This window comes from Vanellus vanellus, assembly GCF_965231255.1.
Source record: "Vanellus vanellus genome assembly, chromosome: 1".
Taxonomy (NCBI): Eukaryota; Metazoa; Chordata; class Aves; order Charadriiformes; family Charadriidae; genus Vanellus; species Vanellus vanellus.
Window position 1 is genome coordinate 95,965,122 of NC_138905.1, and position 12,159 is coordinate 95,977,280.

Below are 12,159 nucleotides of genomic sequence, written 5' to 3' on the forward strand. Positions count from 1 at the left end.
TTTGCTGAGTATATTACTTGTGATAATTTGATTTACCAGACTGTTTGAGTGTAATCTACCCTTACTCCATTTTGAATCTGGAACCCATTTACCACTGCACAGAATCTGGTCAGCCAGGGAATCATCAACTTGTGACTTCAAACAAGATACCACAGCAAAATCTTCAGTAAAACAGGCACCTCATAATGTGAAGGAAAGCACAATAGTGCGGAACACAGGCCTTGTGCTCTTCAATTAGCACACTTACAGTAAACTAATCTCTGGTAAGTACCCACTGCATGGTAGTCCGTGATTTCAGGAGGCGTGACTTCATGATCTGGATGACTCCTTTCAATCCTCTTTTATTTTTGATGCAAGCAGATATTGACTAGATAGTACAAAAAGCATCATATGAGAATGCTGCAAGTATCCTTGTTTCTTCTGTTTGTGTAACTACAATCCCTGCTGTACAGTAATGGATCCAAAACAGATTAAAGATCACAAGCCCAAGGCACACACGCCCAAGAAAACCTTCTCACATGCTTTCTTCTTTTTTAGCACTTGTCATTTACTGTTTTCTAAGGTATCTTATATTGTCGTCCTTCTCGGTGGTACAGAGAAACACAGCTTAAAGTAGCTTCTACACAGAAGTTTGCCACAAGATGCAAGAGTCAGTCCTCCAGGAGAAACGAGAGACTCTGTCAACTACAATACCTGTTACAAGAAGGAACAGTTCACTTCTTCCTTAACTCCTTTTTGCAAGACAGCTTTCTTGTACGTGGACCCCATCAATATGTAATTTAAAGTGAAAACCAGCTGAGACACAGATATGCAAAGGGACAAATTTTCCACTCATTAGTCTAATCTTCAGAGCCTGGGCTCAGGAGGGATCAGACGCCTTTTTGGGTGCCTTGAGACAACTGATATCCACAAGTTCTATGAGCCTGTTAACATTTTTACCCTGAAAAAAAAAAAAAAGGTGCTCTTTGTTAACCTTAAAGAACATGGACAGAGTTGTTCAAAGTAGAAAATAACCCAACATACCAAAACACACAGCTGGCAAATTTCAAATGATACTGCTTCTGTCTTGAACATTACCCCAGGGCCATTGAAGGGCTTAATAACATTGAGGGAAAAACAGCATCCTCTGGGCTAGAACGGATCATCTTTCTGCCATGGAGCAAGGGCATGACAAAGCAGCTGATATTCTGTCCAAAATGTGAGGTGCACTTTGAAGGTTAGTCCCTTATATGGTGCCACATCTAGGGGGTCAGACAATTTGAAGGTGGTGAGGCGTTTCAAGGTAGGTGGATGGGATGTTTATTTTCAACCATTTCTGAGGTCGCACTTCGCTTGCTGCACCAGCAGCTACACTGTCTGCAGTAATGTGAAGCTTCTAATGGCCCCTCTGTTACTCATACCTATATCCTTTGATGACCACATTAGCACTAACATCCTTATGTAAACAGACAACACTATAAATAATTAATAAGAATGCCAGTCAACGTACAGGTAGTAAGAAGGCTTAAATAAACAGAGAAAGAATATGTTAATAAGGCAGCCTACTAATACCAGAGTGTTTGTGCCTCTTTTGTCAGCTACATTCAAGTGCCAATAAAAAAGTGCTTAAAGCATACATTTAGTATGCCACTTTAATCTCTAATCATTCATATAATTGCTAAATCTGATAAATTTTTGCACTAGAAGACTCAGTAGTAGGCACTGGCACTCAGGAATGCCAGAAGAGAATGCAGGTAAAGCACATGTAACAACTCTGCTCAACAAGAAAAGAAGAAATATCGCTCTGGGATGCTGAAAAGGCACCATCTCCATACGAGGGTAAGGGTAACCTCTATTTGGCAGGCCAGGTGGCTTTCTCATGGACCAAGTACCTTTTGCCAGTGCAATAAGGACTGATCTACCTGATGAAGAAGTAGGCACGGCAAGCTTAAAAGGGAGTCACAGCTAGCCCTCTGCAGCTGTGAAAACTGTGGCACATGGCCTTGAAGCCAACGGCATGTGTACAGCATAAGAGAAAACACGGGGGAGGGTGTCCTGCTTGGAAGCATAGCTGAGACTACTGTCCTTTCAGGATCCTGTCTCCAGGTGCAGTCAGTTCCAAAAGTTTGCAAAGGTATGAACTTCTTCCTTATGCACTGGTTCCTCTTCCCTCCCACAGGGAATGCCATAATGACACTTGTCAATCAGTTTGACAGTAGCTTGATGTCCAATCAAGACTGCTGCTGCACCTGGCACGCACGATGGGAAAAATGCAAGGACTTCTTGGAATATTTATGCATCTCATAGCATCCTGTGCTTGCCGCATCAAAGCGCATGGAGAAGCTCAGAGTGCATTCAAGTTACTTGATTTAACTCAACTCCTGCGTTTGATTTTATAAACACTAGCCACTAACTGTACAGAAAAGTGAAGCAGGCATTCAGCATTTTACGCTCAAAGGAAACCAAGTCTTCTCCCAAAGTAGTAATACTCTGTAAGCAAGATGCAAAAGCCTAATATGCAGACAACAGTGAACAAAGAGAAACTACACTCAACTGAAAGGACAGGATGAGCACCAACTTAAACTAATCATCATCAGCTAACGTCACTGCCAACCTGCTATGAACAACTGTTTCCTACATGCACTGTAACAAGCTCCCAACCCAACACTGTTGATGCACACACAGCTTCACAAAACAGGTTCCAGTGCATGCTGCCACACAAACCTGCCACACCTTGGTTTTTGGAGACCTGGAGAAACAAGTTTTTCATATGAAATGCAAGCTATTATGAGTGCTTTAAATTAGACTAGAAAAGACTTCAAGCATTGTAAAACGTGTCACTTGCTTGTCTTGTAGTGTTTTTGATAAATTCTCTTCAGTCTCAGCCATCGCCCATTACAAACCAAAGGCTTCTTCCACCTCCTCTGTTCTTGCAGAAAAACTACAAAAGGAAGTATTTGTAGCGTTCAGTGGAAAATTACCACAGTTAAGGAGTGCAGTCACAGAGTTTAGGATTTAGAGTCAGAACCTGGAGGAAGGGGGAGCTCTGAAAGAACTTTACCAGCCACAGATTTGTGAGGCCAAAAAGCAGTAGTGCAATCATCTCCTGCCATAACAATTTTCTGGACCTTTCAGCAAATAGCTTTGTGGTTTAATAAGAAAAATTGTGCCTTATTTGTATTTGGAACATGTTTAATTTCACTTTTGAACCACACGATTAGGCTTTTCTCTGCTAGATGGATCCATGACCACAGTTTTCCTGTAGAGGTGGACGATAATCCATTCATACCTTAATCTGAGTGGTGATAAGCAAAACAGAGCTCCTGAGGTTAATCAATCTTTATACAGGGTTAGTCATTTATCTGCAAAGGCATTACAGTATGTTTACTTAACAGTGGCATTTCAAAGGGGCCTAGTTAGGACAGGCCTCCCTTTGGCCAGGTAATAACACCTCTAGAGTGCTAGAGTCTAGTACTAAAGAAGTAGCAAGGTTTCATAGCACACGGTTATCAGGGAGGATGCCACAATCAGCAAGATAGTTTGGTTTTGGGGGTGGTGGTGTTGGGAAGGGAGTGTTTACCACGAGGCTCACCCCCTGCAGTGTGGATCTGCTAACCCCTATGTTTTGCCAAACATAAGAAATGCAACTGTGTAACTTGTATTAGTGGAGGACGGCTTTTGTGCTCTCCCTTGGGAAGACAAAGAAAAATCAATCACAGCTATACAGTAAGGGCTGGGACGTTATGAAATTGGAACAGAAAGATCCTCCTAATGAAAACCTTCTAAATCTAAATTTGCCTCATCACAATAAGTATCTAACCGAAAGGTAATGTAGGCACTACCTCTCAAACGGGAAAATGTGATCTGTGGTGATGCATACAGTACTGCTGCTAAAGTTGCTGCTTTTGTAAATATTGAGGAGGGAATTGTTACAATTGCAGAAGACAAGTAAAGACTCACCTCACTACAGACATCCAGTAAGAATGACAGCCCAGTCCTATTGGCTTACATGAGGTTATCAGTTTTTGTCAAATGACAAACAGCCTTGTGTGGGAGGGAAAACTACCAGCCTGGAGGGAGTAATACCCACCATAAATCATGGTAATAGTTTTATAGTCTCTGCTAGTTAAAACAATTACTTTTTTCCCCCTACCTTCCTTCAGCTTCAGAGATACAAACCATGCGTTCCAGAAGTAACAGCACAGAAAACCCAACCAGACCAAAGCTGAGCCAGCAAAGGCTGAAAGACCACCATAAAGAAGAGGCTGGTTACAGTGGGAGAGGAAATGTGCAAAGACAGCAGGAGGAGGACGATGTAGCCCAATCCAGTACCATCCTAAGAAGTCCTAAGGCAGAGAAAAAACAAAGAAGTTCTTTCAAGAAAAGAGAGGATCTCTCTCGCGATGACTTGCTATTTCTTCTTAGTGTCCTTGAGGGTGAATTACAGGTGATTTGTTATCTTATTTTATACGCAGATTAAAACACATGCCCCCAGCCCCCTGCCAATTTACTGCAAAAACATAATGCTTTCATGTTAAGGAAACACCCTACTTAATTTTTATTATGGCTATCCGCCAGAAAAGGTGATCTTTACACCACACATAAATGCAAATAAAATTTACTCACAATGTATCTGTATCACACTAAAAACACTCATGGTCCACTGTGAAGAACCACGTAACTCTCAAAGTGGAGAACTCACAAAACTTCCCAATTTTGCTGCCCCATTCTAAGTACATTGAATACAAAGCATTTGTTATTGTAAAACCTATATGGAGAACATATTAGAGACCTTTAAGATCTGTTACTTAATTATTTCTTATCTCCCCTCTCCTATGAAGTTATGAGCATTACTCCCTATGAATTTTTATGTGCCAGATCACAAGAAGTAACTCACTCAACAGTATTCTAACATCTTTTGCTAGAAAAATCAAAATAGCCATTTTACTTCCCATAATATAAAGCATAAGTGTTGCATGCTACTTAGCTGACAGGATGCTGGGTTTGAAGAGCGAGCTTTTTTCTATTTGGAAAACAAGCCAGCTGCCAAGTGGTAAATGATGCCTAACCTGGTCAAATGTAATTTCAGGAAGTGGGAACCAGATTTCCATTGAGCAGGGAGAATATTTCTGTGGCAGGCTGATTGCACACAAGTAGTGGAGGCCACTTAAAACTGCTCACAGGCAGAGGGAAAAGCAAACTGGCCAAAGTAGTATAAATGGGTTTATCACATGGTTTCCAAGTTTATCAACTAGACAGTACCTAGACAGTTCCATTCTTAACATATGCGTTTATGTTTACATAATAATACATACATGCTTAACAGAACACACACACACATGCAATATGAATATTTGCTAGATGTACCAATCTCTGAGGGTAGATCCAAGACAAACTTCTACAGAACTTTTCGTTATGCAAACAGAATGATTTCCATGTTTGTGAAACACTTCTTTTCTACTCACTTGCCCTTTCTTAATTTAGATGGAAATTCACGTCACATGCTCCTCCAAAACAGTTCTCTCCTCCTCTCAAAAGAGATGTGTGTATATATATTTATATTACACACACACACACTTCATTACACTTGTGTAATATAAGTATATAAACACACACTTCAATTCTTGAGATTTAAAACTGGAACAGAGTGAAACGAGAAAATGGAAAACAAGCCTGACATGAACACTTTAGATCATGTCCGACACTCCAAAGGAAGCATTATGAATGAAAAATTCATAAAGTCATTTTTTATTCTTAATTTTCCACCTCCCATAATGCCAAGTCAAACCTCCAAAGATCAGCAGTCAATCCAACCATAATTAAGTTTCAAAGTTAGATGCCATTACTTTCTGATTCCAGAACATTTAAGATGCACAAAGATCACTCTTGTAGGTTTTTTCCACAATTATAAGGATTAGAAATAGATTATTTTGTATTTCTTGATACACTGTCACAAATAGGGACACAGAAGTGCTCCAGCCAAGAGTAGTCACACTGAAAGTGTCACCCTCTCCTGATACATCCTTCTTTTTGATTTTGTCCATTCCTATTCTACCCTTCTAGGATTAGCATGTATGTCTTTTTGGTTTTAACTGAGATCATAGAATAGAATCATAGAATCAGTGAGGTTGGAAGGGACCTTTAAGATCATCAAGTCCAACCATTAACCTACCCTGATAAAAACACCACCACTTCTAAACCGTGTCCCTAAGCACCTCATCTACCCTTTTCTTAAGCACCTCCAGGGATGGTGAATCCACCACCTCTCTGGGCAGCTTATTCCAATGTTTAATAACCCTTTCAGTGAAAAAATGCTTCCTAATATCCAATCTAAACCTGCCCTGACATAACTTGAACCCGTTTCCTCTTGTCCTATCACTTGTCACGAGGGAGAAGAGGTCAGCTCCCATCTCTCTAAAACCTCCTTTCAGGTAGTTGTAGAGGGTGATAAGGTCTCCCCTCAGCCTCCTCTTCTCCAGGCTAAACAACCCCAGATCCCTCAGTCGTTCCTCATTGCAGATAATGCATGTTTGAGACATTTCATGTAGTTATGTCACCATAATAGAGGCAGGGGACAACCTCCACCACACTAGAGGATGAGGGGGCAAGGAGGAGAAAAAAAAAAAAAAAAAAAAAAAAAAAAGAGATGGATGCAGCTTTAGGGGAGGTGGTGACCTAAACCAGTTTCCCCCAAGTGGAAACATTCACATAATCCGATATTCTCATGAAAGAACATTATCGCTAGAAGTAGAACTTCAAGAGAACAAACACAATATTCGCAGCAGGTTTTCTGTCCCCTCCAACTTAACACCTAGGAGCTAGTAACTTTACAGCAAAGAAGTGTTCTTGGTGGTTTGTTTTCTTCTGTTTTTTTTAAAGAGCAAAGAGAATCTACAGATCATTTAAAATACTGCAGATACACACATCATGTTTCTCCAGCATGGAACATGGACTTAGAGAGCAATGCTGTATTATAGGAAGAAGGTATGTGCACCTGCCAGCTTGCGCAAGAATTTCTGAAATACATACATAGAAGAACTTTAACTAAACATATACCCGAGATCACATTATATCTACTCTTTGGTAACAGGATGCCATAGGATATTTTATACGATTAAGGAAACAAATACAGTGACATTACAAAAGAAAAAGTATAACGCACATTTTTTGACTGTACTTTTTGAAACTACATGATCTTTAGAAACCAGATAACACCACCTTCTCATAATCACTGTCTTTTAAAGTGCCTTTTTTTAGCATACACTCACAAATGGAGAATACCCTTACAGCAGTTACTTCCAAAAAACTTGATGCTGCAAGGTTGCCTGAGGGCATGTACACAAGTATGTGCACATTTACATGTCTATAAATACATAAGGCATAGTCTCACACATGCATGCACAGGTAGATACACATGCACACAGGACCCCACTGCCAGCTCTGAAGGAAATTAATCTAGTTTTAAAGAACCGCCATTCTTGCTTTGGAACGCATATTGCAAAGGGTCACATCCCCTGCACTGCACACCTCATTACATTCGCTGCTCAAACGAGCTCAGTGTAAAAGCAGAAGCAGACGACCCCAGGTAGGTTTAAACTACAGAAGCCACCATTGCACTCAGAATCTAAAGAATGTGCAACACCTCCAGGCTTCAAGAACCATTCTAACATCTTTCACTAACAATTTAAAATCAGCTTCTAATGCCACAAGTCACTTTGCCCTGAAGTTTTGTGTTGAATGCTACACACAGGTCCAGAAACAGCAATACGATCTTATCACTAACAAAGTACTTAAGCATTGATGTGGGTTCTGAAGATGTTGGGAGTTTATGCAGAACTAATAAAATACAAAGACATTTACTTCCCTCATGCTTTTTAACTGTCTTCTTGTTACTGACTATTTTGGGACACTTTACATACACAGCATTCTTTAAAAAGTTTTTTAGTTTTCTTAAAATCGAAAGTGTAAAGCTAACCTGTAAATACACATGTACAGCTTAACAACATAAAACCTTACTTTGTGTTTCTGCAGGCTCAAGATGAAGTTATAGGAGTACTTAAGGCTGAAAAAATTGACTTGGCTTTGCTTGAAGCACGATATGGCTTTGTTACTCCCAAGAAGGTGTTAGAGGCCCTACAGCGAGATGCTATTCAAACAAAGGCTGAGCAATGGCAAGAAGATATCTACGAAAAGCCTATGGGAGAGGTATGAACATACAATTGATATTTAACCACAGTTCCCACCAAATTCAACAGCAAATATCTCACTGACTTCAGGGAAAGAAAGCAAATTAGTTCTAAATCTAGAATCTAACAAGAGAGTAAGTGACAGCAGAACAAAGTCCAGAGTCCAGTGGGGTCCGTAATAAAACCAGGTATCTAATGATCCTCATTTATACTGCACGTTGCAGACTTTAAACATAGACAGACCTGATTTTGTCTAACTCAAACTCTGATAATCAGCCTTCTATTTTTGACAGTCTTCTTTTTTTCCCCCCTTTCTGTTACCCAAATTCACAACCCATACAAACAGATGCCTCCCCATTCATCTCCTTGAGGCCACCTTACCAGTGGCTGGTAAGGGCCCATTCAGCAGTAATGGCACAGCTGTCTACCTTTACATATCCCAGCTCCCACTAATTCTGCGTGAGTCACAGGTACACCTGCTTGGTCTGAGTAGTTACTATAAAGAACAGCCATCAGAAACTTCATACAGGCAGGTATCTAACTAATATTCTCACATTATACCTAAGTAACCTTTAATTTATGGCTGCTGCTGCTGCAGTGTAGTTACTTTCTGAACAAAGCTATCTGAATTTAAATTCCGCCCTGCAATGCAAATCACTGGATATATAAAATTCCCTTCATAGCAGAATATGTGTTTTTCCAAAGTGTCTCCTCTTGAATTTAGATAAACATTTTTAATATACTGCTCAGTACAGATAATCATAATCAAAATACAAGCAAAAATTATGAATAAAATTCTTCTACCAAGTGTTTTCCAAGCTTTCTGAACAGAAATGCACCTAAGGATACAGAGTTCATTTCAGAGAAAATTATGTCAGCCAAAAGGTCAACACTCATTTCAGACGCTCAGAGGTTAAAATCTCTGACTATAATCTGAAACAGATAAAGTTCAACTGTGGAGGTTAATTTATTTTAGAACATTGTGGCATTATGTCACAGAAACTTTGAGCACAAATGGAAATGATTTGAAGAGAAGCCCAAAAAAGTTTGAAAACATAAGTTCAGTCTGTTACTTTACATAAGTTTATACACGCTTTTTCCTTCTTAAACTTAATGGCAGAGAAAGGATTTCTAACACCACTGGATCTGGCAATTCCAAAAGGCAAAGGTAAACATCCTGAGAGCAACTAAAAGGCTAGAAGGACCCCCAGACACTTCGTATATCTTGGTAAACCAAAGGATGCTATAATTGGCAGGCATTCCACAATTTCAGTTTTAAAATCCCCCCAAATTAAGTCAGAGATCTATTTAGTTTTTGTTTGGATTTTTAAAAAATTTATAAAAAAACAAGGGAGAGGTGGAACTAGCCACAAAGTATGGGAACCGACCATTTAAATTCCCTCTTTGCCACCATGACAATGTACCTTCGTATCTGCCTACAAAATCTCTGCTTATCCAGTTCCTCTAGAGCGTGTGTGTCTCACCCTTGACAATTTAGCCTTGTAGCCTTGAACACGGAAGATCTTCCCAAAACTCAACTGAAAAATACAGTGAATTTCAGAAAGCATCTGTAAGATTACTGCTCCTTTAATGTTCTCTCACAACTCACTCAACTATCCTAAGTTTTATGAAGTTTCTTGGCAAATTTGGTTAAGAACGTAGTGGGAAAATTTGGTGACTGAACAGCTTTACTCACTAGGAACAGGATTCATAGGTGAAGTGTAGCAAAATAGAAGACAGTAGTGATACATCTTGCTTTGCAAAATCTACGTGGAGTGTGACAGACCAAAACCATGTCTTTCTTGGGTATGAGGAGGTTTGTTGGGTTTTGGGCTTTTCTTTTTTTGAAAGCAGAGGGTTTTTTCAGCCAAAATTGCTCTACAGCTATTTCTTTCTGCAACCTAACAAATGCCAGATAAGCTTACTCTTATTTCTCACACTTGAGGATACAATAAATTGGTTTATGTTTAAAGGGGCTTAAAAGAAAAGAAAATAAACTTTTATTTTGGTTTTGCTTCTGTCTGACACAAAGGCATGAAAAGGTTTTCCGTCTTTCATGGTTATAAATTTAGATCAAGTCAGTTATTCGTGAAAAAAATCTGGCTTTAGATCAATTACCACTTTTCTTGACTAGAAAACTAATGGTATTCAACATTCTAGTAAACACACAATAATAGCATAAGAACCATTTTCCCAGATTCAAAAATAAACAACTTTTTAAAAAGAATCAAAAAGCCATCAGAGAAGGTGATGCAGGAAAAGAGAGATAAAGAGGAAGATACTGCATAATTTGTGGTGTCTTTTTCTCATGTTTCAAACCATCATGGAATTAGAAAGCCAATTCTGGTTTCTAACTCTCCCCAGCTTCCAATAACACAAAGAAAAAATCTGGTCCCTCACTGTTTGAAATGTAACGAACAATGCCTCCTACCACTTTGAGAACTCTAAAAGCAGTGAAACTAGAGGAAAGCCTATATTCTGCATCCATCAAGGATACTTCAAAATTGAATCCATTTTTAAAACACCATTGTCAATCAACTTGGGGAAAGATGCATCCTCATCAGCCTTTTCACAAAGTATCTCTGATTGCATCCTCACAATGTCTTACAACGGTCGGTCACAACTTTCCAGTGACCACAGCTGTAGGGCACCAGTAAGTTAGTCAGAGGAAGAGACTGAAACAATAAGGTTGACAATGTGGCATCAAGGAAAAAGCACACCGAATTTCCACATGGAAATTTGGCTCAGCTAGGGTTGAAAAAGACAAGGGAGGAACTGCTCCCATAATCTCCAATAATCCTAAACTCAAGATTATACCCTTATAAACAGTGACCATGAGGATATTATTAACAGGAATAATATTTCACTGAACTTTGGATAAAGAAGTGCAACTAGCCTGGATTTTATTCTGGCACAGCGCCAAACACAAAACAGTCTAAAAAGAGAAAGACTAAAAGTTTGGTTCCAACTTAATGGATATGAGACACACCATCCTAGTTTGACTTCAGACATGAACTGGTGGCAAAATGTATTTAAATGATTAAATTCCTGTGAATTTTTAGCTTGCTGAACTATTCACAGTTACGTAAGACCATGCCTCTTATTTTCCATTGTATTGTACAGTATGTTCAACTATTAATTCCAGCAAAAAAGCCCATATGGTTAGCCAGAACAAAACAACAAATCACTTAATTAAGATTTTATCACTTTAATTTTCAACAGAAGACATTTATACTGCTGCTTATTAATCCTCTGCAGTTTGTAGCCAAGAACTATATATGCTGAGTAAACGTGTGTGCGTACATATAAATGGATATTTCTCCATGTGTAGATTTAGCATTTGGACAGAGTAATCTGAGGAACCAGGGGCTGCTGGAGACTGCTCCTGTGAGAGGATCTCACACTAACAGGGGCGCACACAACGTCTCTCTCTTCTCTGCTGGATACGTGGGAGTCGGCCACAAGATCTCACAGGGAAAACGCAAGAGTCAAATCTGTTCCCCAGGGAAGTGCCCTTATCTCGCAGAGGGACACAACAGATCTTCCAAACAAAACACACAGAAGCGCAGCAACCCCCTACCGGACTCTGTTCTGCTTGGTCCTGCAGGGAGGGAGAGGCATGCTGCACAGTAACACACACAAGCGTCACAGGGCCGAATGCCCATACCCATTACGCAGCTCACATGCAGATCTCGAGTCTCTGTGTTAATTGTGAGGTAGGATCTGCTGCCTCTCTTCTCTGTCACCCACCTGTAACAAGAGACAGGCCCCGCACCTCTTCCCTTCTCTCCTGAGTGGAATCCCAAGCTCTCCACCTTGTTCCCAGCCACAACAGCCACACACCAGCTGCAAACGCTCATAGTAGAACTGATTTGACAGCATTCTTGAAAAGAAAGCCTAAATGCACCTTCTAAATCTGAGCAACTGGAGAAAACTACAACATGAAAAGAGCTGTGAGGCAGCAGCTTATTTACTTGTCTCTCTTCCTCTTTCA

At 39.9% G+C, this 12,159-nt stretch overlaps 2 protein-coding genes across 5 annotated transcripts in view; one reads left to right on the plus strand and one right to left on the minus strand.

Annotated features, from left to right (window-relative positions):
- Positions 1–12,159, minus strand: part of CMSS1 (cms1 ribosomal small subunit homolog) — a 245,818-nt gene that overhangs the window by 154,511 nt on the left and 79,148 nt on the right. The gene's annotated exons all lie outside the window — the stretch shown is intronic.
- The window catches only part of FILIP1L (filamin A interacting protein 1 like), a 149,570-nt gene that overhangs the window by 58,757 nt on the left and 78,654 nt on the right, over positions 1–12,159 (plus strand). For 2 of the 4 annotated variants that reach the window (XM_082496615.1, XM_082496616.1), the window contains 2 exons: positions 4,143–4,426; positions 8,011–8,184. In XM_082496615.1, coding sequence (XP_082352741.1) covers positions 4,160–4,426; positions 8,011–8,184 — 441 coding nt within the window. In that variant the 5' untranslated portion in view covers positions 4,143–4,159. Of the gene's footprint in view, positions 1–4,142; positions 4,427–6,466; positions 6,964–8,010; positions 8,185–12,159 lie in introns of those variants that run through there. The other 2 variants (XM_082496617.1, XM_082496618.1) reach the window with 2 other exon arrangements.